This window comes from Erinaceus europaeus, chromosome 15 (assembly GCF_950295315.1).
Source record: "Erinaceus europaeus chromosome 15, mEriEur2.1, whole genome shotgun sequence".
Taxonomy (NCBI): domain Eukaryota; kingdom Metazoa; phylum Chordata; class Mammalia; order Eulipotyphla; family Erinaceidae; genus Erinaceus; species Erinaceus europaeus.
The window spans coordinates 61,764,264-61,787,950 of record NC_080176.1 but is presented as its reverse complement, the minus strand read 5'-3'; the positions used below and the strand labels follow the sequence as shown (position 1 = coordinate 61,787,950).

General features: G+C 41.1%; 1 protein-coding gene across 8 annotated transcripts in view; it reads left to right on the top strand.

Annotated features, from left to right (window-relative positions):
• The first annotated feature begins 4,083 nt into the window (after nt 1-4,083).
• PIAS2 (protein inhibitor of activated STAT 2) overlaps nt 4,084-23,687 on the top strand; it is a 68,223-nt gene continuing 48,619 nt past the window's right edge. For 3 of the 8 annotated variants that reach the window (XR_009545076.1, XM_060173826.1, XM_007515939.3), the window contains exon 1: nt 4,086-4,312. Coding sequence is in view for 5 of the 8 variants with exons in the window: in XM_060173826.1 (XP_060029809.1) it covers nt 4,289-4,312 (24 nt within the window). In the remaining 3 variants the exon portion in view is untranslated. Of the gene's footprint in view, nt 4,313-4,823; nt 4,977-15,146; nt 15,236-23,687 lie in introns of those variants that run through there. The other 5 variants (XM_016185114.2, XM_060173825.1, XM_060173824.1 and 2 more) reach the window with 5 other exon arrangements.

Genomic DNA, 23,687 nt, shown 5'->3' with positions numbered 1-23,687 from the left:
TTTCCTTTTGTTGCCCTTGTTGTCTTTTTTATTGTTGCTGCTCTTGTTATTGATGTTGTCATTGTTGGATAGGACAGAGAGAAATGGAGAGAGAAGGGGAGAGAAAGATAGATACCTGCAGACCTGCTTCACCACCTGTGAAACAACTCCCCTGCAGGTGGGGAACTGGGGGCTTGAACCGGGATCCTTCCACCAGTCCTTGTACTTTGCGCCATATGCACTTAACCCACAGCGCTACTGCCCGACTCCCACTATCTCATTTTCTAAAGACAGTGGCAGTAGTATCAGTTTAGAACAACAGCTACAGACAATCCTGAGTCAGACCACAAGGTGACTGGCTTCAGTTACCTAGGAACAGACTAGAGGTCACTCCACACTATACCATAACAGCAATTGCCAGGACACAAACTAGAAAAGACACCAAAATAATGGTCAAATAAAAAAGATCCACTATAACAATGAACCAGGACAGGAGCCCAGAAAAAATTCCAAGCAAGCCAGAAGCAACTAAGAATGAAGAAAGCATCTAAACATTAATTGATGCACTAGTCACAGGAGTGAGGAAAGCTTTGGAGGGAAATATGATCTGAAACAAGGAAATAACAAATGAGACCCTGAAAGAAAGCACAAACTATCTTGGGGGTCAGGTGGTAGCACACCTGGTTAAGCCTACACATTACAGTGTGCAAGGACCCAGGTTCAAGCCCCTGGTCCCTACTGGCAGAAGGAAGATTCCTGAGTAGTAGAGCTGCAGGTGTCTGTCTCTTTCAATCTTTATCTCCGCCTCCCCTCTCAGTTTTTTTCTGTCTCTATCCAATAATAAAGTAAAAAGAAAGAAATAAAACACAAACTATCTCGAGGTAATCATAGAACTAAAAACTGAAGTAGCTGAGCTAAAAGGCCAGCTAACAAAACACACTACTATAACTGAACAAGGTAAAAAAAAAAAAAAAAGCCAAACTGAAGAATGAAGCTGAGGGAAGGGAGAGCAGAATAACAGAAGCATAAAATAGAATTAATCTGACCAAGGATGAATTAGAGAAAACTAAGAAAGAGCTAAAAGAGAGATTGAGACACTGAAAACAACAACAGGGACATATAGGATGACAAAAAAAAAAGTAGAAAAAGAAGTAATATACACATTATTGGCCTACCAGTCAAAGAAATCCTAGAAGAAATAATAGAAGAAAACTTCTCCACCCTAAAAAAACAGAAAGGACATTAAGATTCAAGAAGCCCTGAGAGTATCAAAAAGAGTCAGCACAGACCTGAAGACACATCAGTTACAATGGAAAAAAGTAAGGATAAAGAAAGGATCCTGAAGGTTGCAAGAGAAAAACAGAAAGTCACATATAGAGGAAAACCTGTAAGACTATCAGCAGATTTCTCCACAGAAACTCTAAAAGCCAGAAGAGATGGCAACATTATATATTGAGCTCTCAATGAAAATGGGTTTCACACAAGAACAGTATATTCTGCTAGATTGTCATTCAGACTAGATGGAGGGATAAAAACCTTCTCAGACAAGCAAAATTTAAAGGAGTCAACTATCACCAAGCCCACCCTGAAAGAGGTTCTAAAAGGTCTCCTATAAACATTAACAACATCACCAAAATAACCAGCCATGTACAGGAAAGTATTGAACAGTGGTCTGGGAGGTGTGGTGCAGTGATAAAAGCTTTGGACTCTCAAGCATGAGGTCCTGAGTTTGATCCCCAGCAGCACATGTGCCAGAGTGATGTCTGGTTCTTTCTCTCTCTCCTCCTATCTTCTCATTAATAAATAAATCTTTTAAAAAAAGTATTGAACAACTGCATTTAAATACCTTAAATCCAGGGGCTGGGTGGTGGTGCACCTGGTTGAGTGCACACATTACAGTGCACAAGGCCAACCCCCCTAACACCCCCCCCACGTGCCTCTCTTCCACTCTTATGTCCTCCTTCCCTCTAGATTTCTGGGGGTCTCTATTCAGTAAATAAATATAGATAACAAAAAAAAATTTTTTAATCCTTAAATCTATAATATCAATAAATGTCAATGGCCTAAAATCATCCACTAAAAGGCACAAAGCAGGAAGATGGATCAGAAAACACAACCTAACCATATGCTGTCTGTAGGAATCCCACCTAACTCAACAAGGCAAGCACAGACTCAAAGTGAAAGGATGGAAAACTATCATAGAAGTTAATGGACTCCCCCACAAAGGGGGCAGGAATAGCTATTTTTATTTGACACAATAAACTTTAATAAAGTAATAATAGACAAAGACATTACATAGTGATCAGGGGTTCAATCAACCAAGAGGACTTAACAATTACTAACATATATGCACCGAGTGAGGGCCCATCTAAATACCTCAAACATTTACTGAAAGAACTACACAAATACATCAATAATAACATAGTAATATAGGAGGCTTCAACACCCCTCCCTCACACTTAAATCATCTAGACATAAAATCAATCAATAAATAAGAGAATTAATTGAAAAGAGACTAGAGCTTCTGGACATTTTAAGAGTTCTATACCCTGAGAAACTGGAATACACATTGTTTTTGAACTGACACATCAAGGATAGATCATGGCCACAAAGGCAATATCAATAAATTAAAGAGCACTGAAATAACCCCAAGCATCTTCTTTAATTAAGCTAACACTTAACAACAAACAGAACACTTAACAACAAACAAAATTAGTGTAAGTCCCAAAATACGGAAACTCAACAATACACTGCTTAACAACCACTGGGTCTAAGAGGAAGTCAAGGAAGAAATTCGAATGTTCCTAGAATCAAATGAAAGTGAAGACACGAGCTATCAAAATATTTGGGATACAGCTAAAGCAGTCACTTGTGAGAGAAGAGGGGTGAGGAAAAAAAGGACCCGAGTGTGACTCTGGCTTAGTCAGTAAAGGAGTGGCCTGGGAGGTGGCACAGTGAACGGGACATTGGACTGTCATGTCTGAGGTCCTGAGTCCTGGGTGTGTCGGAGTCATGCTCTGCTTTTCCTCCTCCTCAATCTCATAAATAATAACAAATATTTTCAGAAGTAAGGAATTAACTCTAAACAACGGACATGTACAGAAGTAGGGTATCTACGGATATGTGCTGATTTTTGCCCGATTAAATGGGTCATCACACTAGCTCCTAATTGTCTTACGCTCTTTCTGCAATGTGGCAAATGAAATAAAATCCAGCAATTAACCGCCCTCACCAGGCTGAGAGCAATAGTACCTGCAGTAGGAAGGTGGAAGACAAAAACCGGTGTGTGGACATGCCTTTCTCAGGTTAGACCTTATTTCTCTCTTTTTTAAAAAGTATTTTTTTTAATCTCATATTTAATTTGATGAGAGAAAGAAATTGAGACAGAAGGAGACTGGAGAGGGAGAGAGAGACAAGCGATTCACCTGCAGCCCTGCTTCAGCAACTATGAAGCTTCCCTGCAGATGGGGAGCAGCTCTAACCTGGGTCCTTATGGACGGTCGTGTGTGCACCTAACCAGGTGGATTTCCCTGGGCCCCATCCTCGTGTTAAAAACGGGACTTCGGTGATTCTGGAGGTCCCTGTCCACTCCACACTCAACCCTTCAGCAACTCCGCACTCGGGGATTCAGCGATTTCGGGGGGCTTTTCCACTCCGCTGCTCAAGGCCAGGATGCACAGCCCTAACTAACCCTTGCTAGACTGTTCCGCTGCTGCGTCGCCTCCACGTGGCAACGTAAGACTTCCGAAACTGCTCGGTCTGGGTTCGCGCCCGGCCCCCCCCCCCCAACGGTGAAGGAAGCGTCGGGGTTGTGTTCTCTCACTCTGACCGTGCTTTCTTTGTCTCCATCTAATAAAGTCCTCCCATACCCGGGCGTCGGACCTCACGGCGGGCGGGCAAACGCAGCCCCACGAGGGCCCAGGGCCGGAAGTGGAGCGGGACTCAGGAAGTGACACCCCCCCCACCCGACGTGCGGGCGCACGGCCGGAAGCAACGGCCCCACACCCAGTCCCTACCGCGACCCGACGTGCGTGCGCGCGGCCGGAAGCTGCGGGCGGAAGAGGGGGGCAGGGCGTGCAGGGGGCGCTGAGTGGGCGGGGCCGAGCTCGCGGGGGCGGGGCTCTCGCACTAGTCACGTGACGGGCCGGGCGGCGGCGGCGGTCGTGGCGGCGGTGGCCGCGGCGTCTTTAGCGGCGCCGGGCGCAGGGATGGTGCTGGAGGCGGCGGCAGCCGTGGTGGCGGCGGCGTCGTTGGTGGCGGCGGGCGGGGGTGCTGTGGCGGCGGCGGCGGTGCCCACGGGTAGCATAAAATGGCGGATTTCGAGGAGTTGAGGGTAAGCGGTGCGCGGGGCTGGGGAGCGGAGGCCGCGGGGGAGGACTGGGAGGCGGGGAAGCCGGAGCGTCGCCCGTCGCCGTGGTTGGCGGAGCCCCGGGCCGCGTCCGGCTGGCGGGCGGGGGAGGGGAGCGAGGCGCTCAGGACGCGGGACCGGGCGGCGGCTCCTCACTCGGGCTACGCGGGGCCCAGGCGGCGGCTCCTCACTCGGGCGGCGCGGGGAGGCCTGAGGTGGAGGCCGTTTCTGCTCGGCGATGCGGGAGGACCCCCGCCCCCCGCCTGGGTGGAGAGCGTGTTGCGAGCCCTGAAGTCGCCGTTCGGGGGCCCCCTCCCCCTTCTCGCCCCGTCTCCCGCTCCCCCCACTTTCTTTCTCTCTCCTTCTCCTCCTCCTCTCCCTTCACTTTCTTTCTCTTCTCCTCTCGCATGGCTGCGGTTCCGTCGGAAGGGCCCTCTTTTTCCTCCTGCCGAGTGACGACTCAGCATCTCCTGGAGAAATTAATTTAATTTCTCTTTCTGTTTTTGGGGGCAGGGGGGTCCCCGCCATCGAGCTCAGCCGCGCCTCCTGACAGGTCTGCCCTTGAGGATCGGGGTCCCCGCAGCGAGGTCCGGGGAGAGGGGGGCTCCTGGGGGCCGGTGGCCTCCACACGGCGGCGGAGAAACGGCAGGTGGGCGAGCCTCGGCGGGTTCCCGGGTGGTGGGGCGCACAGGAGCACAGGAACATGGTCTGGATTCTGAGCTAGAGGGAAATTGTTCCATGCGCAAGATGCCTGCCCTCCTTGACGGTTCACGAAGAGTTACCCAGTTCTTAGTAAAGATGAAAGTGAACGGGTTTTATGACCGATGGTGGTTTATTCAAAGAGCCACGGTAGTAGGAGAACGGTGTTCTCAGTGTTGTGTCTGAGGGTATTAATGGCTCAGAGCCCAGCTATGGAGCATTGAACACCTGTGGAGCTTTGAAACCATCTACCAGGGCCTCCCCTAAGCAAATTTCATGCCTTAGAGTTAGGATGGGGTGAGAAGACTTGAAATTTTCTTTACCTGCACTAGCAGGCTTAATTTTAGTCAGTGTATATAGAACTTTCCTTCTTCAAAAAAAATGGCATTTGCGTTAGTGAAAACTTTTCCAAAACTGGTAAACTTTTTATAGATGCTGTTGATCAAACCGTAATGAAATATTAAATTGATTTACTTGTTTAGGGCCAGAAGGGCAGTCAGTCTTTAGATTGGAGTGGAACCAGGAATCTGGAGAGTGATTGGGAACCAAAGAATCTCATTGTCGCTCCCTTTCACCTTCCTGTTTTGTGGATCAGCTTTTTCATCTTTCAGCAAATCAGATGTCTTAATTTATAGATCTTACTTTGTTAGAAGACGGCCCCTCTCAGTTCACATTAGGTGACCCACAGAGTGGGTAGAGTTTTCAAAGTGGGAGAAGATATGGCTGTGCAGATGCTAGAAGGGTTTTCCACCTCAGCCTTTGCCTTACGTACTTCCACTAGGAAGAGAAACTGTGACTTCTCTATAAACACTGATGGTAGTCATTGAAGCATTTATAATGATGATAGAATGCTGATTGCATGCGCGATTTTGGCCTAAGGATTTCATATGCATACTTATTTATTCTTGACAATTTTATGAAGAAACTAGGGCACATAATGCTTAGATCACACAGCTTGAGTTAATGGACATTGGGATTAGATGTCAAGCTTTAGAGATGATGCCTTCAGGAGCCTGAGCTGTTGGGCGGTATTTGAATAATTTACCATTATCCTGTAATCCATGGACTAAACTGATTAGTCAACACCTTTCTGTGATGTCCAATATTGAGTAGAAAGCAGGGCAATTAAAAAGGAAGAGAAGGAGAAGATAACTAGAGCTTTTTAGATGATCTGTGCTTCTGAGTGTATAATCACCTGCAGGTAAAGGAAATACATGATATTTTGTTGTTCCATAGTTGACTTATTGCTTTGTGTCTTTAATTTTTTTATATTATCTTTATTGAGTAGAGAAAGCCAGAAATTGAGAGAGAAGGGGGAAGATAAAAAGGGAGAAAGACACCTGTAACATTGCTTCACCATTTGTAATGCCCCCCCCCCCACAGGTGGGGACCGGGAGCTTGAACGCGGGTCCTTGTGCGCTCAACCAGGTGTGCCCCTACTTACTGCCTTGTTAGCTAGCTTCTTGGCTGAAGAAAATGATCAGCCAACTTGGATGCTTTGTATGTTGCTGCTAAAAAGTGCTGTGATGTCTTTGATCTTTGCACTTTGTCATTAAGGGGCATGAATAAACAACATTAAGGGGTCTGAGTAATCAGAGTAAGGACCCTTCTAATTGCTATTGCCATCTCCTGTATTGGAGGTTCTGTACTTGGGGGGAAATAATACGCAGTGTTTTGTTCGTTTTTTAAACCAATTTTTTTTCCCTTTTGTTGCCCTAGTTGTTTATCATCGTTGTTATTATTGTTGTTATTGCTGTTGTTGTTGTTGGATAGGGCAGAGAGAAATCGAGAGAGGAGGGGAAGAGAGAGATAGACCTGCTTCACCGCCTGTGAAGTGGCCCCTCTGCAGGTGGGGAGCCTGGGGCTCAAACTAGGATCCTGATGCCGGTCTGTGCCATATGCACTTAACCCGCTGGGCCACGGCTTGGCTCCCCCTTGGTGTTTCTTTAAGGAGACTGAGACTCCAGGATGCCATTTGGTTGTCAGGCTCAGGGAGCAGTGATGTTCCATATGAAGGCTATTTAATAGTTATTTATGGGGCTGTGTGACACTAAGTTTTTGAGCCTGCTGGGAGCACCAGGACCAGGAATCTTCTGTTGTCATACCACAGTATGTATGGTAGTCCTTATTTGCTACTTTAAGTGCAAGTGACAAGTGTAATACAGGTATGCTTTTCTGTTCTGGAAGAGAGGATCTAATAGGCAGAACTTAGGTGAGAGTCTACTTACATTCTGACCTGCAGCCCCAGAGTTAGTCACATACAAACCGGACCCATGGGTTCATCTTGATGGGGTAAAGGAATGGAATGAGGTAGTTCTCTGTGATGGACAGTGTATAATTAAAAAGTGTAACTGGAACTTTGAATGTGTTACAGAAGAAATTAAATTTATTGTTTATAACATTTATGTTTGTAGGAGTTAACTAGTTTTAGGATTAATTAGTTGTGAACTAACCTAGTACAAGCTCATAAAACCTAACAGCGTGAACCCCCCAAAGTTTCTGGAGGATATAGAGGTGGAAGGGAGGCAGAATAGTTGGGGTTCTGGAGTCTCTTATTTCTTTTTTTTTTTTTTTTTTTTTTTTTCTTTCTTTATTTTATTTTATTTTTTTTTTTAATTTAAATTTTTAATTTAAGAAAGGATTAGTGAACAAAAGCATAAGGTAGGAGGGGTACAACTCCACACAATTCCCACCACCCAATCCCCATAACCCACCCTCTCCCATGATAGCCTTCCCATTCTCTAGCCCTCTGGGAGCATGGACCCAGGGTCATTGAGGGTTGCAGAAGGTAGAGGGTCTGGCTTCTGTAATTGCTTCCCCGCTGAACATGGGCGTTGACTGGTCGGTCCATACTCCCAGTCTGCCTCTCTCTTTCCCTAGTAAGGTGTGTCTCTGGGGAAGCTGAGCTCCAGGACATATTGGTGGGGTCTTCAATCCAGGGAAGCCTAGCCAGCATCCTGGTGGCATCTGGAACCTGGTGATTGAAAAGAGAGTTAACATACAAAGCCAAACAATTTGTTGAGCAAACATGGATCCCAAGATTGGAATAGTGGAGAGGAAGTGTTGGGGAGGTACTCACTGCAAACTCTAGTGTAATCCTGCTTTCAGGTATATATTTTGCAGTAGTTTATGGATACGTGTGCGCATACGCTCTCTCTCACAGAAACTGGTGTATGTCTAGGTTATGGGACTTTGTTAGAAAGTGAACTACCTGAGATGAAATTAGAGTGTACTATAAAAGGAAAGGTCTCACCCGAGTAATGAAGCTGAAGGGTTGTCATTCCACACGTGAAGTCTCTGGATACACTCTGAGGTGAAGCATGTTGAGATGGCAATCGTTGCTTTGGTTAGGTTGTGATCGACGGATGCAATATTATTTGGTATGGATTGGGAGAAGCATACGGGAAAGTGAGCCCTATCCATGGGTGCCAGGACTGGGGGAAGTAGGGGCTCTATAGTGAAGATGTGAGGTTCCTGCTGTCTTAGGCTTCAAAAAGACAATCAATAGTTAATATTATCATCACATTATTTGTTAATTGGGTTAACTTTGAAAAGTCCCTTTGTTATGGTTTGCTGTACAGTACCCAGTATCTTGTATATAGCTGTGCTATTGGAAGCTTCTAATCTACTTGGTCTAGGCTTTTGAGAGAGTCCGCATATCAAATACGTTGCCTATCTATTAAAAAGATTCAGTTTGTCTTTTGAGAACCTTAGAGACATACAATTGATTTCCCCCTCTCATATTAATTAGCTACTGATTTATATGTCTACATTTTGCTAGGAGTGTACATAAACACACTCCTATTTCTTAAACTTAAAAAGTCTCTTATTTCTTAAACTGGAACATAAAGCTTTTTTACACTGTCTTTCTTTAGCTGCTTGATTTCAATACAGTGGCAGTCCTTAAGAGTTCTGTGCTGGAGTTAAGTTTGGTTAGTCCAATTTCCCTACCTCTCCTCACTGAGAGATCTGGTGGGGGAAGGGTAGCAAAGATCTATTGTAGTAAGTCTTTTTTTTTTTCAGATTTATTTTATTTCATATGGGATAGTTTCATGAGAAGAGGGTACAACTTGGGTGGTACATGCTGTGCTGGTGATAGAACTAGGAGCCTCTGAGTTCCGCATTCTGTCAGTTAAACTATTTCCCCAGCTGCCAGCATTTATTTATTTATTTATTTATTTATTTATTTATTTATTTATATTGTGACCAGGGTTTTTGTTGGGGCTTGGTGGCTGCACAACAAATCCACTGCTCCTGGCGCCTCCCCCCCTTTTTTTCTCTTTTGCTGATAGAGATAGAAATTAAGAGGGAAGGGGAAGACAAAAAAAAACATTGCTTCACCACTTGTAAAGTCCTCCCCCTTGCAGTTGGAAACTTGGCTCTTGAACCCAGATCCTTGTATATGTACACTTTACCAGTCACACCACCCCTGAGACCCTTAGCCTTTATTTTTTAAAAAATATCTCTATGCATTCCTAATCCTTTCCCTTTTATATATTGGGAGTTCATGTGTGCCAGAGAATGAGAATGAATGCACAGGCAAGAGTTTTGGTGTGTGTTTAGTCTCACAAACCAGTAGTTATAACTTTTTTTTTTTTTTGCTGGGGCTTGGTGCCTGCACTATGAATCCACTGTTCCTAGAGGCTGTTTTCCCCATTTTTTGTTGCCCTCCTTGTTGCCATTATTGTTATTGTTGTTATTGCTGTTGTTGGCTAAGACAGAGGGGGAGAGAAAGATAGACACCTGTAGTCACCAGTTGTAAAGCGACTCCTCTGCAGTTGGGGAGCTGGGGGACTGGAACTGAGACCCTTATGCCAGTCCTTGTGCTTTGTGCCATGTGCACATGACCCACTGCGCCACCACCTGGCCCCCCTTTAGAACTTTTAATAGATACCGATAAACTAGACACAGAAGATCTTTTATAATAAGAGGCTTGTTATTCTATAACAGATTTCTTTTTTTCCTCTAAAAGGCTTGAGGAACACACCAACTTGATATGCCATACTGGTAGTGAAATGGTGCAGAAAGAAAAGGGAGGATTTGAGACTAGAGGTCCCCATCTTGCCGTGAGGCATTTCAATTCTTTATTGATCAGAGAGCCAAGGCTTTTAAAGGGCAGACCCAGAAGTGGCAAGTCGGAAACGGAAATGGCTAGGAAAGTGGTGGAGAAAGGCAAAAGGAGCTGGAAATGGTAGGAACTTCCTTAGCAACTGTTATGAGGGTTTTAACTGGTAGGAGTAATTAATACCCTGCAGGCAGGGAGGGTCTTGAGGGTAGAAAGAAGATCAAAGGAATGGAATGGGTGGGGATCTTTTCAGGCAAAACAATGATTATGTAGATAGGCCATTGTATCAGGAATGCAGGGGGGAGCAGGGTAGCTGGCTTAATGTTTTAAGGAATGCCAGGCTCCTGGAGGCAGAAAAATGCAGGGTGCTTTGTGAGGCAGGGAATCTGATAAGATGGAGCAAATCTTTGGCGTTACTCCTGTTCCTTTTTGCTTAACCTCTCGGTAGAGAGAGAGAGAGACTGACAGGATAGATGCATTCCTCAGGTCAAGCCCTGCCAGGCTCTACCACATCCTCACAATTTCCCGACAGTAGTTAGTAGCCCAAGATACTCATTCCTAGCTGTAGTAGATACTTGGGCATTTGTTTGCTTAGGTCTACTACTTCCCTCTGGAAAACAGGAATAGTTTTTCTGATAACACTGGTAATTTTCTATTTATAATAACATTCAGATGTATAACTTTTCTCTGCATTTTAACTTTTTTTTCTTAATTGGATCTTAATTTTTTACAGAGATATACTCCCATAAAATTCAACTTGATTATTATTTTTGGTGGCGGGGGAATGAGGGGAGGAAGTACCAGAGCACCACCCAACTCTGACATGCAGTTACCTGGGATTAAACCTGAGACTTCACTCGTGCAAGTCCTGTGCTGTCTTTGTAACCCAAAATCTAGCCTTTTAAAGTGTTCCACTTAGTGGTTTTGATCTGTTTGCTAAGTTGTGCAACTACCATCACGTCTAACTCATCACTAATTCCAGATTATTTTCATTACACCTAAAGGAACTCCATAGCCACTGTTCTCTATTCTTTTCCTCAACATGCGACATCCATTAATTTAATTTGTATTTCCTGAATTTGCATATTCTGGACATTTTATGTAAATAGAATACGTATGGTCTTTTGTGCTTGATTTCTTTTATGTTAGTATTACCTTTTCAGGATTCATCTATGTTGTGCCATGTATCAGCACTCCATTCCTTTTTATTCTGGATAGTAAGTACCCCATTGTGTAGCTATACTACATTTTGTTTATTCCTTCATGAATTTATTATTGTTTGGGTTGTTTTCACTTTTGAGTAGTATGATTATTCACCTATAAGTGTGTGAAGTTTTTTTTATATATTTATGTATTTATTTTCCCTGTGTTGCCTTTGTTTTTTTTTATTGTTGTTGTAGTTATTATTGTTGTTGTTACTGATTGTTAGATAGGACAGAGAGAAATAGAGAGAGGAGGGAAGACAGAGGGGAGAGAAAGACATCTGTAGATCGGTTTCACTGCCTGTGAAGTGACTCCCCTGTAGGTGGAGAGCTGGGTCTCGAACTGGTATCCTTACTCCGTCCTTGTGCAAGTCCTTGCACTTTGCGCCATGTGCGCTTAACCCTCTGCACTACCGCCCAACTCCTGTGTGTTAAGTTTTTTTATGAACAAAGGTTTTTTTTTTTTTTTTAATAATATCTTGGGCAAAGATCTAAGGATGGAATTGCTGTCTCAACTTGTGTTTAAGTTTTTGAGGAATATGTGTTTTTACAAACAGCTGCATTTAAAATTTCCAGTAACATATGAGGGCAGTTTCTTCACATCCTTATTAACACTTGTTACTCTCTTGTCTGTTTAGTTCTAGCAGTCCTAATGACTGTAAAGTAATAGTGATTATGCCCTTGATTGAAATGATGTTAAGTATTTTTTCCATATTCTAATTGGTCATCTGTGTTTTGAGACATGTCTGTTCAAATTTTTGCCTTTTTTTTTTATTGTTGTAGTTGTTACTGATGCCATCGTTGTTGGATAGGACAGAGAAATGGAGAGAGGAGGGGAAGATGGGGAGAGAAAGACAGACAGCTGCAGACCTGCTTCACCGATTGTGAAGTGACTCCCCTGCAGGTGGGGAGTCGGTGGCTCCAACCAGGATTCTTATGCCAGTTCTTGCACTTTGTGCCACCTGCGCCTAACCCGCTGTGCTACTGCTCAACTCCCATTTTTGCCCATTTTTAAATTTGATTGTTTTCCTTTTGTCATTAAGTGTAAGGTCTTTATATGTACTAGTTACAATAGTTCTTTGTTAGATGTAGGATTTGCTGCAAGTATTTCTCATTCTTTTCACTTTCTTCACATGTACCCTGAAGCACATTTATGAGAGAAAAATAGACACTACTTTGCTTTTATGGTATTCTGTTTCTTATTTTTCCCAGGGTTCTTGCTGGGACTCAGTTGCCTGTATGGCTCTACTATTTCTAAGTGGCAATCATTTTGTTTTTTCTTTTCTCTGGAGGGTGAGAGAAAGAGGGAGAGAGATAAGACAGGAGAGACACCATAGCAGACTCTCCCATGTGCTGGTTCAAGGTTTGAAACTGGGTCTGTGCACATGGTGATGTGTGTTCTCTATTGGGTGAGGCAGCTGCTGCCCCTAATGTTCTGTTTCTTTTTATCTTTCCTGTTTTTATGTGATGCGGAGGCTTGAACTCAAAAGTCTGACAGGTGCTCTACCACTAAGCTCCTTCCTTGGACCCTATATATTTAAGAAAGTTGATTTTTTTTTCTTTTCCTTTTATTGCCTACACTTTTGGTGTTAAATCTAAAACCACTGTTTAATCCATTGTCATAAAAATTGTCTGTTTTCAACTATGTTTCTAGTTTTAGCTTTTGTGTTAAGGTCATTTAGTTAGCTATATGGTACACAGTAGGGGTTCCCCTTTTGTAGGTAGATACCCTGTTTTCCTAGCACACTGTATCACAGTTGTTTTGTTTAAGTTGTCTTAGTACCTTAAGTTAGCTGTCAGGTACCTTGATAAGGTAACAGTTGAGTTGAAGTAAAAGTGATTAGCATGATTAATTTTTATCATAGTCAAAACTGTTCTCTAATGTTCATTTTGAACTCACTAACAATGTGGCCTTTCCCCTAGATTTTAGAAAAATAGTTTGAAATATATATATTTTTTTTGCCAGAGCACTGCTCAGCTCTGGCTTATGGCGGTGTGGGGGGATTGAACCTGGGACTTGAGAGCCTCAGGCATGAAAGTCTCTGTGCATAACCATTATGCTATATCCCCACCCATAAATAAGATTTTTTGACTTTGTAAAGAGCACTATAAACTTATCAGTGGTATTCACCATTTGATTGTTCATTGTGCTCAGGTCTTGGTTATATTTCAGATGTTATCTTGTCTTACTATTAGCATTGGAGATGGCTATTAACATTGTATTAACAATAATAGCCTAGTCTGGAAAATGGTCTTAATATTTTAATTTCCATGTACAGCCCTCCCACCCCCCAAAAAAACCCCTACTCAGCTTTGGTTTATAGTGGTGGCGTTGGTGGGGATTGAACCTGAGACTTGGTGCTTCAGGCATGAAAGGCCTTTTGAGTAACAATTATGCTAGCCTCACATGCCTTTTTTTTTTTTTTTCCTTTTCAATCAGTGCATACTTGTGCAAAGTATGGAAAAACTCAAAGCCATCCCTTTTCCATTAAGCCCCACTCCTGATATAACTTAACTACCTTTAACTTTTTTTTAGTGTTTCCCCCATTAATTGTAAAACTTTTGTGAATAGTATTTAATTGGTGTGTTGTTAGTAATGATATTAAATATTTTTATTTATTTATTTTTTAATTTTATTTCTTTACTGGGGAATTAATGTTTTACATTCAACAGTAAATACAATAGTTTGTACATGCATAACATTCCCCAGTTTCCCATATAACAATACAACCCCCACTAAGTCCTCTGTCATCCTTCTTGGACCAGTATTCTCCCTACCCACCCACCCCCACCCCAGAGTCTTTTACTTTGGTGCTATACGGATATTAAATCTTTTAATATGCCTTTTTAAATATATTTTTTTGAAATGGCTTGCTAAGTCATTTGCCTGCTTTTTAAATATTTAATTTTTATTTATTGTAAAGAGAAAAGCCAAGAGGGTAGGGGGGTATAGGGAGAGGTTACAACACTGCTTCACTACTTAGGAAATTTTTCTGACTGCAGGTGTGTGTGGGGGCACAGTGTTGGAACTCTGGTCCTTGAGCATAGTAACATGTCTGCTCTACCAGGTGTGCACCTGCCTGCCCCATTTTAATACTGATCTGTCTGTCTTTATAATACTGATTATAGGAGTTCATTATATACTCTAGATGCTGATTCATGTGTGTTATGTTCTGCAGGGAACTTTGTCTATTTGCTCCTCCATATATTTTGGGATCTTTTCTTTTGTGTAGAGGATGTGCTTGCTTGGACACTTACAGAACTTTTTGGATTTTGATGGGAGATACATTGAATCTGTAAAATAATGGAGAGAATTTTGTTGTGTTTTCTTTTTTCTTTTTTTAGATTTTATTTATTCATGAGAAAGATTGGAGGAGAGAGACAAAGAACCAGACATTACTCTGGTACATGTGCTGCCAGGGACTGAACTCAAGACCTCATGCTTGAGAGTACAATGCTTTATCCACTGAGCCACCTCCCAGACCACTTGTTATGTTTTCTTAACCATAACACTGTAGTCTCCCACTTATTTAAGTCTTATATAATAATATCAATAAATGTATCTTCAATTAAGTTATTGCAAATATTTTGTTAGAATTATTTTTAGATACTTTGCATTTTTGTTTAAAATCACAAATGAGCATTTAAAAATAATTATACTTTGTCTTGTGGTGCAAGTACAATTTGACTTTGTGTAATAACCTACTACTGATTGTGATAAATTGCCTATAAAATTCTTTGGGTTTTCTGTTTAGAGAGATCTGTCTGTGAATAATAACTTCTTTGTTTCTTCTTTTCCAATTCTTATGCTTTTTTTCTTTCTTTCTTTTTCTTGTCTTAATGTGCTGGCTAGGATCTCCAGTACAATGTTGAATAGAAGCTGTGATGGGGGCATCCTGATCTTGTTCCTGATTTTAAAGGGAATGCTTTCAAAAATTCACAGTTAAGTATGATGCTTGCTGTAGGTTTTTTTTTTGTTTTGTTTTTTTTTGTAGATAATCTTCTCAGGTTTCATCCTTACTATTGCTAACTTGCTAATTTAAAAAAATCATGATTGGATCTTGAAATTTATCAAAAGCTTCTACTGCATTTTTTTGAAAGGATTATATGTTTTTCTTTTGTAATTCATTAGTCTGGTGAAATAGATTGCCTTTTTAACATTTAAACCAAATTTATATTCCAGGTATAAAGTCAGTCTGTGCTGGTGGGAAATATATATATATGTATGCATATATATGTATATATATGTATATATATGTATATGTGTATATGAGATTACTCACATGTTAATGGTCCCAGTTTGGCAGACAGAGCACTAAACCCTGCCCATAACAGCTTCTTAAGAACTCCCAAGCCCCGCCTTCACTTTATTTCTAAGCCAAAGCCACACTCAGCACCTGTTACTACTCCCATTTTCCCTGTACACCATTTTCTTCCCCCAGAAGCATGGGAAATCTGTGCCTGGGGAACATGTGTCCTGGCGTGGTGCAGCAGTGTCTGTGTTTCCCCAGCTTCTTCCTATTCATTTCTTGACCTCAACAAGAGTCCTTATCTGGGAGTCTGGCGGTAGCGCAGCGGGTAAGCGCATGTGGCAAAACGCAAGGACTGGCATAAGAATCCTGGTTTGGGGAGTCGGGCCGTAGCGCAGCCGGGGTTAAGTGCACGTGGCGCAGAGCGCAAGGACCGGCAAAAGGATCCCGGTTCGAGACCCCGGCTCCCCACCTGCAGGGAAGTCACTTCACAGGTGGTGAAGCAGGTCTTCAGGTGTCTGTCTTTCTATCCCCCCTCTCCGTCTTCCCCACTCTCTCCATTTCTCTCTGTCCTATCCAACAACAATGACATCAGTAACAACAACAATAACTACAACAAGGGCAACAAAAGGGAATAAATAAAATAAATATTAAAAAAAAATCCTGGTTTGAGCCCCTGGCTCCCCACCTGCAGGGGAGTCGCTTCACAGGCGGTGAAGCAGGTCTGCTTGTGTCTGTCTTTCTCTCCCCCTCTCTATCTTCCTCTCCTCTCTCCATTTCTCTCTTCCTATCTAACAACGACAGCATCAAGAAAAACAATAATAAAAACAAGGGCAGCAAAAGGGAAAATAAAAAGTCCTCATTTTTTAAAAATTGTTGAACTCATTTTGAACACAGTTTAGCATTTTTGTGTCTTAATAATGAATATTGTTGACCTATAACTTCTAAAGTACATTTTCCTCTTCTGGAAAATTTATGTACAGTTAGAGCTATTTCTCAAGTGTTATTTAGAATTCCCTTGTAAAAATATTGGTGCTTTTTTGTAGGGCATATCTTAATCATTGGTTGTTATTTTGGCTGTTGAATTGTTCATATTTTCAATTTCAAACTGTTTTTGGTAGGCAATACTTTTAATAGAGTGTTTTCATTTTCACTCACTTTCTTAGATTTATAACATTAAATTGTTGATTTCTTATTCTGTTGTACCTGTACTTAATGTCCTGTTCATTCTGTTTTTTAGGTACCTTACTGGCTAGTTTTAAAAACTAGGGATTTGCCAGTTTTTAGAGACTGAATTGAGTTATTTAATGTGTCATATTTCAGTTTTTTAAATTTTTGTTTTCCATTTCTTTCCTTATAATTTTTTTGGTTTACTTCTATTTATTTCCAGTTTCTTAGATTGTGAATTTTTTCCCTACATTGTATAAATTTTTTTCATGCAGTATTATTTTTTTATTCTGTTTTTTCACAGAATTCCTTAGTTTGTGAGTCATTTATAGATTTCATCTGCAAGCATATAGGACTTCATTTTGGCTGTGGATTTGTAGTTGTGTTGTGATTAGCAGCATAATTTGTATGATCTTTGCACTCTGTTGAAACTGATAGGGCCAGGTAGTGGCACACCTGGTTAAGCTCACACATTACAGTGTGCAGGTTGAACACTGGTTCAAGCCCCTGGTCCCTACCTGTAGGGGGAGAGTCTCACAAGTGGTGAAGCAGGGCTGCAGGTGTCACTCTGTCTCTTCCACTTTCTATCTCCCTCTCCCTCTCAGTTTCTATCTTTATCCAATAATAAATAAATAAAAATTTTATAAAAAGAAGCTGCAGTTTTTGTTTATATTTGAAGAGGACAGGTATTTTCCACTTGGTGCAACCTTTTATATTTACTTTTTTTTTTTTTTCAGTTTCCCCTTGTAGGGAATTTTTTTTGCCAAGAATATAGATTTGGGAAAAGGCACACACCAAAAACATAGTGTGGGCTTACTCTCTAGAAATGATAGAAAGCCTGATTCTAGAGTGGGGAAGAAGGATAATGGTTATGCCAAAGACTTCATATCTGAGGCTCTGAAGTCCCAGTTTAATTGCTCAGGTTAAAAAGAAAAGAAAAAAGGCAAGCTTGACTCTAATCTACACCCTAAATCTGAACTTAATTCTGGTTAGAGTGTGGGCTTGCCTCAGAAAGCTCTGCATGTGGGGTAGAAAATATATTTATTAGGGTAGTCGGGTGGTAGCACAGTGGGTTAACCACACAAGGTGCGAAGTGCAAGGGCCGGCTTAAGGATCCTGGTTTGAGCCCTCGGCTCCCCACCTGCAGGGGAGTTATTTCACAGGCAGTGAAGCAGGTCTGCAGGTGTCTTTCTCTCCCCCTCTCTGTCTTCCCCTCCTCTCTCCATTTCTCTCTGTCCTAACAACAACGACATCAATAAAAAACAAGGGCAACAAAAGGGAAAATAAAGAAAAAAGAAATAAAGATAAAAAATACATATATTTATTAGTAGTTAAAGTGATTGTACATACGGAGGAAAGGAGGGTTGTTGATGAATTAGCTCCGCTTAGTACTTGACTCAGTTTGAGTTCAGAGAAGCTTGGGTGCTGTAGTCTCTTTTACTCTTTTCCTCTAGGTTCTTTGTCTCTATCTTAAAAAAAAAAAGGGAGGGGATAAGTAGGAAGTGGGTTTACCCCAAATCATTATTTTTTCCACCAGGTGCCCCCAAAATTTAAAATATGTTTAAAAATTTTTACCAGTACTTTTTATATATGTATTGATTTATTACTGGATAGAGACAGACACCTGCAGCACTGCTTCACTACTTGTGAAGCTTTCCCCCTGCAGGTAGGGACTAGGGGCTTGAACCTTGATCTTTGCGCTTAATGTATGCACTTAACCAGGTGTGCCACCACCTGGTCCCTCAAAAATACTTTTTGTATTAAGTTCTGTTCTCTGGTATTAATATTCCTAAATTGTCTTTCTTTGGGTTACTAATTTTGCCTGATTTTAAAAATCCCTTCCATGTTCTTTGAGTTCTTATGGATATTACTTTATTAAATTAAATAAATGGTAACCTTGGTTTTTATGAACTTTAATTTAAATATTTTATTAAGATAATTATCAATTCATTATAGTTGTAAGGACAAATAGGACCTTCCTTCCTTCCTTCGTTCCTTCCTCCCCCCTCCCCCCGGGTTATTGTTGGGGCTTGATGCTGTGCTATGAATCCACCACTCCCACAGCCATTTGTTTCTTTTTCTATATTTGTTTTTTTCCATTTTATTAGAACAGAGAGAAATTGAGTGAGGTTGGGGAGATAGGGAGAAACACAGACTACCTGCAGACCTGCTTAACCACTCCAGATGGGGAGCAGGGCTTAAATCTCCGTCCTTTAAGGGGTCTTTGCTTATTGCTATGTGCACTAAACCAGGTGCAGTACTGCCAAGTGCACCTCCCCCACCCCATGAATACTTTCCATCCAGGTAATAATAACGTCTTGCAAAATTTTTGTACAATACCACAATCTTGAGTATTGGTATTGACACAAGATGTAGACCATTTCTATTACTGAAGATCCCTCATTGCGGGATTAGCTTCACGGGCGGGAGAGAGAGACGACCAGGGACTCACGGCTGAGCTGAGAACGCAGTTCAATCTTTATTCACGAGCAGTCCAACAACCTAATCACAACACAATTCTGTCCTGTATCTCTCCTACCTCCCTCCTTGGGCGGAAGAGTCAGGAACAAAGGAAATACATACTATAGGGGGCCGGGAGAAGGAAAAAGGGGAACCAGCGAGGACTAAACCAAATGTCCCGGAGGCAGGGGGAGCCAGGACCAGACCAATATCCCGGAGGCAGGGGGGTGCCCAGCCAACAGTGGACATGCAAACAGAACACTTCGCAAGGAACACAAAGCGAACCCAATGTGATGATTAAAACAGAAGGTCTCCGAAGCAGAATCCAGAAGCATACCAACACCTCATCATGTCATTTTAAGAACCACATTCATTTCTTTCCCATCCAGTCTTCCCTGTAATCTACCTACCCACCACCTGTACTTCATTTCTGTTATTAAAAAAAAAAAAGTGTTATTTAATGGAGTCACAGCATATAATCTTTTTGGTTTTGCTTCTTATTTGGTATAATTCTCCCCAAATTTATTATTTGTATCTATAATTCATTCCTTTTTATTGTTGAATATGGATTTTTTTTTTGTCATTCAGTTACTGAAAGACACACCTGTCTTTACATTTTTTGACTATCATGAGTAAAAGAGTTACAAAGATTTTCTATAGTTTTTTCTGGTGAACCTGTTTCCTTTTCTCCTGAACAAATGGCTAGCATTGTTCAACTTTAGGTTGTGTGGCTTTTAACCAACTTGCCAACCTTTTCCAGAGTATACCATTTTACATCACTACCAGCATTCGGTGTTAATCACTATTCTTCATTTTAGTCATTCTGTGTCACAGTGAACTTTTCATTTGCATTCCTTCTAATGATGTTGACCATATTTTTCTTTTTTATGGATCTTGCTAAGAATTTTTCCTTAGCTTTATAAGTCTTAAAGATTTTATTTTGTGACTAAATAAAAAAAAAAAAAAAAACTTTGTTGTTTTGTCCTTCAATTTAAAACTGATAATTATGTGACTTACTAGTTTTTCTTTTTTTTAATAAAATGTAGACTTGGTTGGAAGTTCATTTTTTTAATCTATAGATGCGTCAGCAGCATACGTTGAAATATTCCTTTTTTTAAATTTTTTTATAAATAATTATTTTCCCTTTTGTTGCCCTTGTTTTTATTGTAGTTATTGTTGTTGTCGTTGGATAGGACAAAGAAATGATGAGAGGAGGGGAAGACAGAGGGAGAGAGAAAGAGACACCTGCAGACCTGCTTCACTGCCTGTGAAGCGACTCCCTTGCAGGTGCGGGGGGTGGGCTGGAACCGGGATCCTTATGCCGGTCCTTGGGCTTTGCGCCACGTGCACTTAACCCGCGCTACCGCCGGCTTCCTGAAGTATCCCTTTGTTGAGTTGTTTTTCACACCTCTATCACAAACTTTGGACATGTTTGTATAGGTTTATTTCTGGGTTTTTCTGTGTGGTACCATTAACCTTTCTGCCCACCACTTTGCTTGATTAATTTTGCTGAGTTGTGAAATGATTCGTCTCCTTTTTCAGAGTTGCTTTTAACTCCTTTGCCTTTTCATATACATTTTAGAACAGTCTCATCTAAAGAGTCTTGATGGGATTTGGAGAGAAACTACTCAGTTTGTGTGCCATTTTAGAAGTTGATGTTACTTTACTGAGTCTTCCAAACTCTGAAGAATCTATTTAGATTTTCTTAGATTTTAAAATTACTATTTCACTGTTTTTTTTTTATGTATTAGTCCTTAGCTTGCTTTGTTATTTTTTAAGTAGGATTTTTAGTTTGGGATGGTTTTAAGTAAAATATTTCATTTCTACATGTTCATTGTTAGTGTATGGAATGTATTTTAAATCTATGCCTCTCATCTCCTTCCTTCCTCCCTTCCTTCCTTCCTTCCTTCCTTCCTTCCCACTAGTCATTGCGCTTCACGCCATGTGTGCAACTGCCGGGCCCCCTTTCTTCACTATTAGGAATCTGCACCTCCTTGAGGCTGTTTTCTTTCACTTTTGTTGCCCTTGTTTGTTGTTGTTGTTTGTTGTTGCTGTCGTTGTTGGATACGACAGAGAAATCGAGAAGAGGGAAAGACGGGGAGGGAGAGATAGACACCTGCAGACCTGCTTCACTGCTTGTGAAGTGACCCCCCTGTAGGTGAGGAGCCAGGGGCTCGAACTGGGATCCTTAACGCCGGCCCTTGCACTTGACACCATGTGCACTTAACCCACTGCACTACCGCCTGCCCCCCTTTCTTTCTTTCTTTTTTTTTTTTTTAGATTTTATTTATTGATGAGAAAGATAGGAGGAGAGAAAGAACCAGACATCACTCTGGTACATGTGCTGCTGGGGCTTGAACTCAGGACCTCATGCTTGAGAGTCCAACACTTTATCCACTGCGCCACCTTCCGGACCACCCCCCCCCCTTGTTTCTTACTCTGCTACCAAGTTCTAACTTTATGCTGATTTGGGAAGTTGAAGCAGCAAACATTCTTGCCTCACTCAATCTTGGAAGCACACTGTCCAGTTCTTATCATTAGTTTATTAGCTCTATACTTAAAAATAATTTTTATGAGAGAGACAGTACTAGAGTATTGCATTATAATTTCATCCCTAGAATAAACCTGTGGTAAAATTTTTGTCTTTTACCAGAGCACTACCCTGCTCAGCTCTGGCCTGTGGTGATGATTGGAATTGAACCTGTGATTTTAGAGCCTTGGGCTTGAGAGGCTTTTATTTATTTATTTATTTATTTATTTATTTATTTATTGCATTAGCCTTATGCTGTCTACTCAGCTCTATAATTCTTTTTATATGAATTTTCTTTATTAATGCTTTGTTAACTATTTTAGCAGCAGTCTTGAGTGATATTAGTGTGTGCTTTGTCTTGTCTGGTTTTGGTGTCGTGGTAATCCTAAGTAAGACCATTTTGTATAGCCATTAGCATAACCCCAGCCCTCTTCATAAAATGATTTTGGAAGTGTTCTTCTCCCCCCCCCCCTTTCATGTATTTGACTTATTTCGGATAGAGACAGAAGTTGAGAGGGAAGGGGGAGATAGTGAGGGAAAGAGACAAGAGACACCTGGAGCATTGTCTCACCCCATATAAAGCTTCCTCCCTGTACTGTAATGTGTATGCTTAACAGGTACATCACCACGCAGCCCCAGGAAGTTTTTTCTCTAACAGTTATTTTTATTTTTATTAATGAGATTGAGAGACAACCAGAGTTTCACTCTGGCACGTGCCTTGCTGTTGATCAGACTCAGAACCTCATGCTTGAGAGAGTTCAACACTATCCACTGCACCTCCTGGTTTTTGGGAGTGTTCTCTTGTCTTCTGTTTCCTGGAAGAAATTGTATAGAATTGGTGATGTTTAAATGTTGGGGACAATTCTACAGTAAGGCTATCTGGGTCTAGTAATTTTTTTTTTAATGAAAATTTTATGAGTAGCTAAAGTAGTTGAGTTTTGATAGTTCATGTTTTTCAGTAGTTGGTCCATTTCATCTAAGTTGCTAAATTCATGTGTAGTGTTGTTTTCAGTAAACCTGATTGCCTTTTTTTTTTCTTTTTGAATAATCTGATTTCTGTAGTGATATCTTGTAATCTTGCTCTATGAATTGGAGAATTATTTCATTTTTATTTGGGATTTAGTATATTTGCACTTATTTTTCCTCTTCACTTGTGCTATCTTGTTTTTTTCTATTTTGTTTCTTTTCTTACCACCTTTTGGGTTCATTATTTTTTCTTTGCCCCTTTTCATGGTTTTTCTGTTTTTCTAGTTGTGAAACCACACACTTCCTCTTGTTTTCTTAGCTTTGTGGTTGTGAGATAACTACCAGAGTACTGCTAGCCCTTGCTCGTGGTAGTGTGAGGGGATTGAACCTGGGACTTTGGAAAGTTCAGGTTATCAGTCCCTTTGCATAACCATTATGCTATCTACACCCATCTACTTTATTTATTTATTTTGTTGTTGTTGTTCGTTTGGTTTTTAACAGACTTTTGGAGTCTTCTTGAATTTTATGTAAGTTTAACAGAACTCTTTTCCTCACCTATAGACTACTTGAAACTGCTCACACTGCCAACTTTATGCATGAAATTGTTGCCTAACATTTTTGTTCTGCATTTTCTTAGTTTCACTAATTTAATACTATCATTTTATATTGCAGATATTTATTTAGATTAACTACCCCTCCTCTTGGGTTTGTTTTTTCTTTGCTTAGCACATCCCATTTTTTACTCCTTTTTCTAGATAGCTCTGGTTCAGTAGTGATTTTTTAACCTTCCTTTCACCATATTAGTATGCCTCCTTCTTCAGACCTTTTGCATGCTTTGTGCCCTGTGCTTTGGGACACTTTTCTTAAGATGTTCATCTATTTAGTGCTCTCTTTCTACTTCAAGTTACTTGTTCAGATCTTAGTGAGTTCTTCCCCTTTCCCTCCTGTGCTCTTAGTTTGCTTTTCCTCCATTTTTGTTCATGGTATTCATTATCACTTAGCATTATTATTATATTGTTTA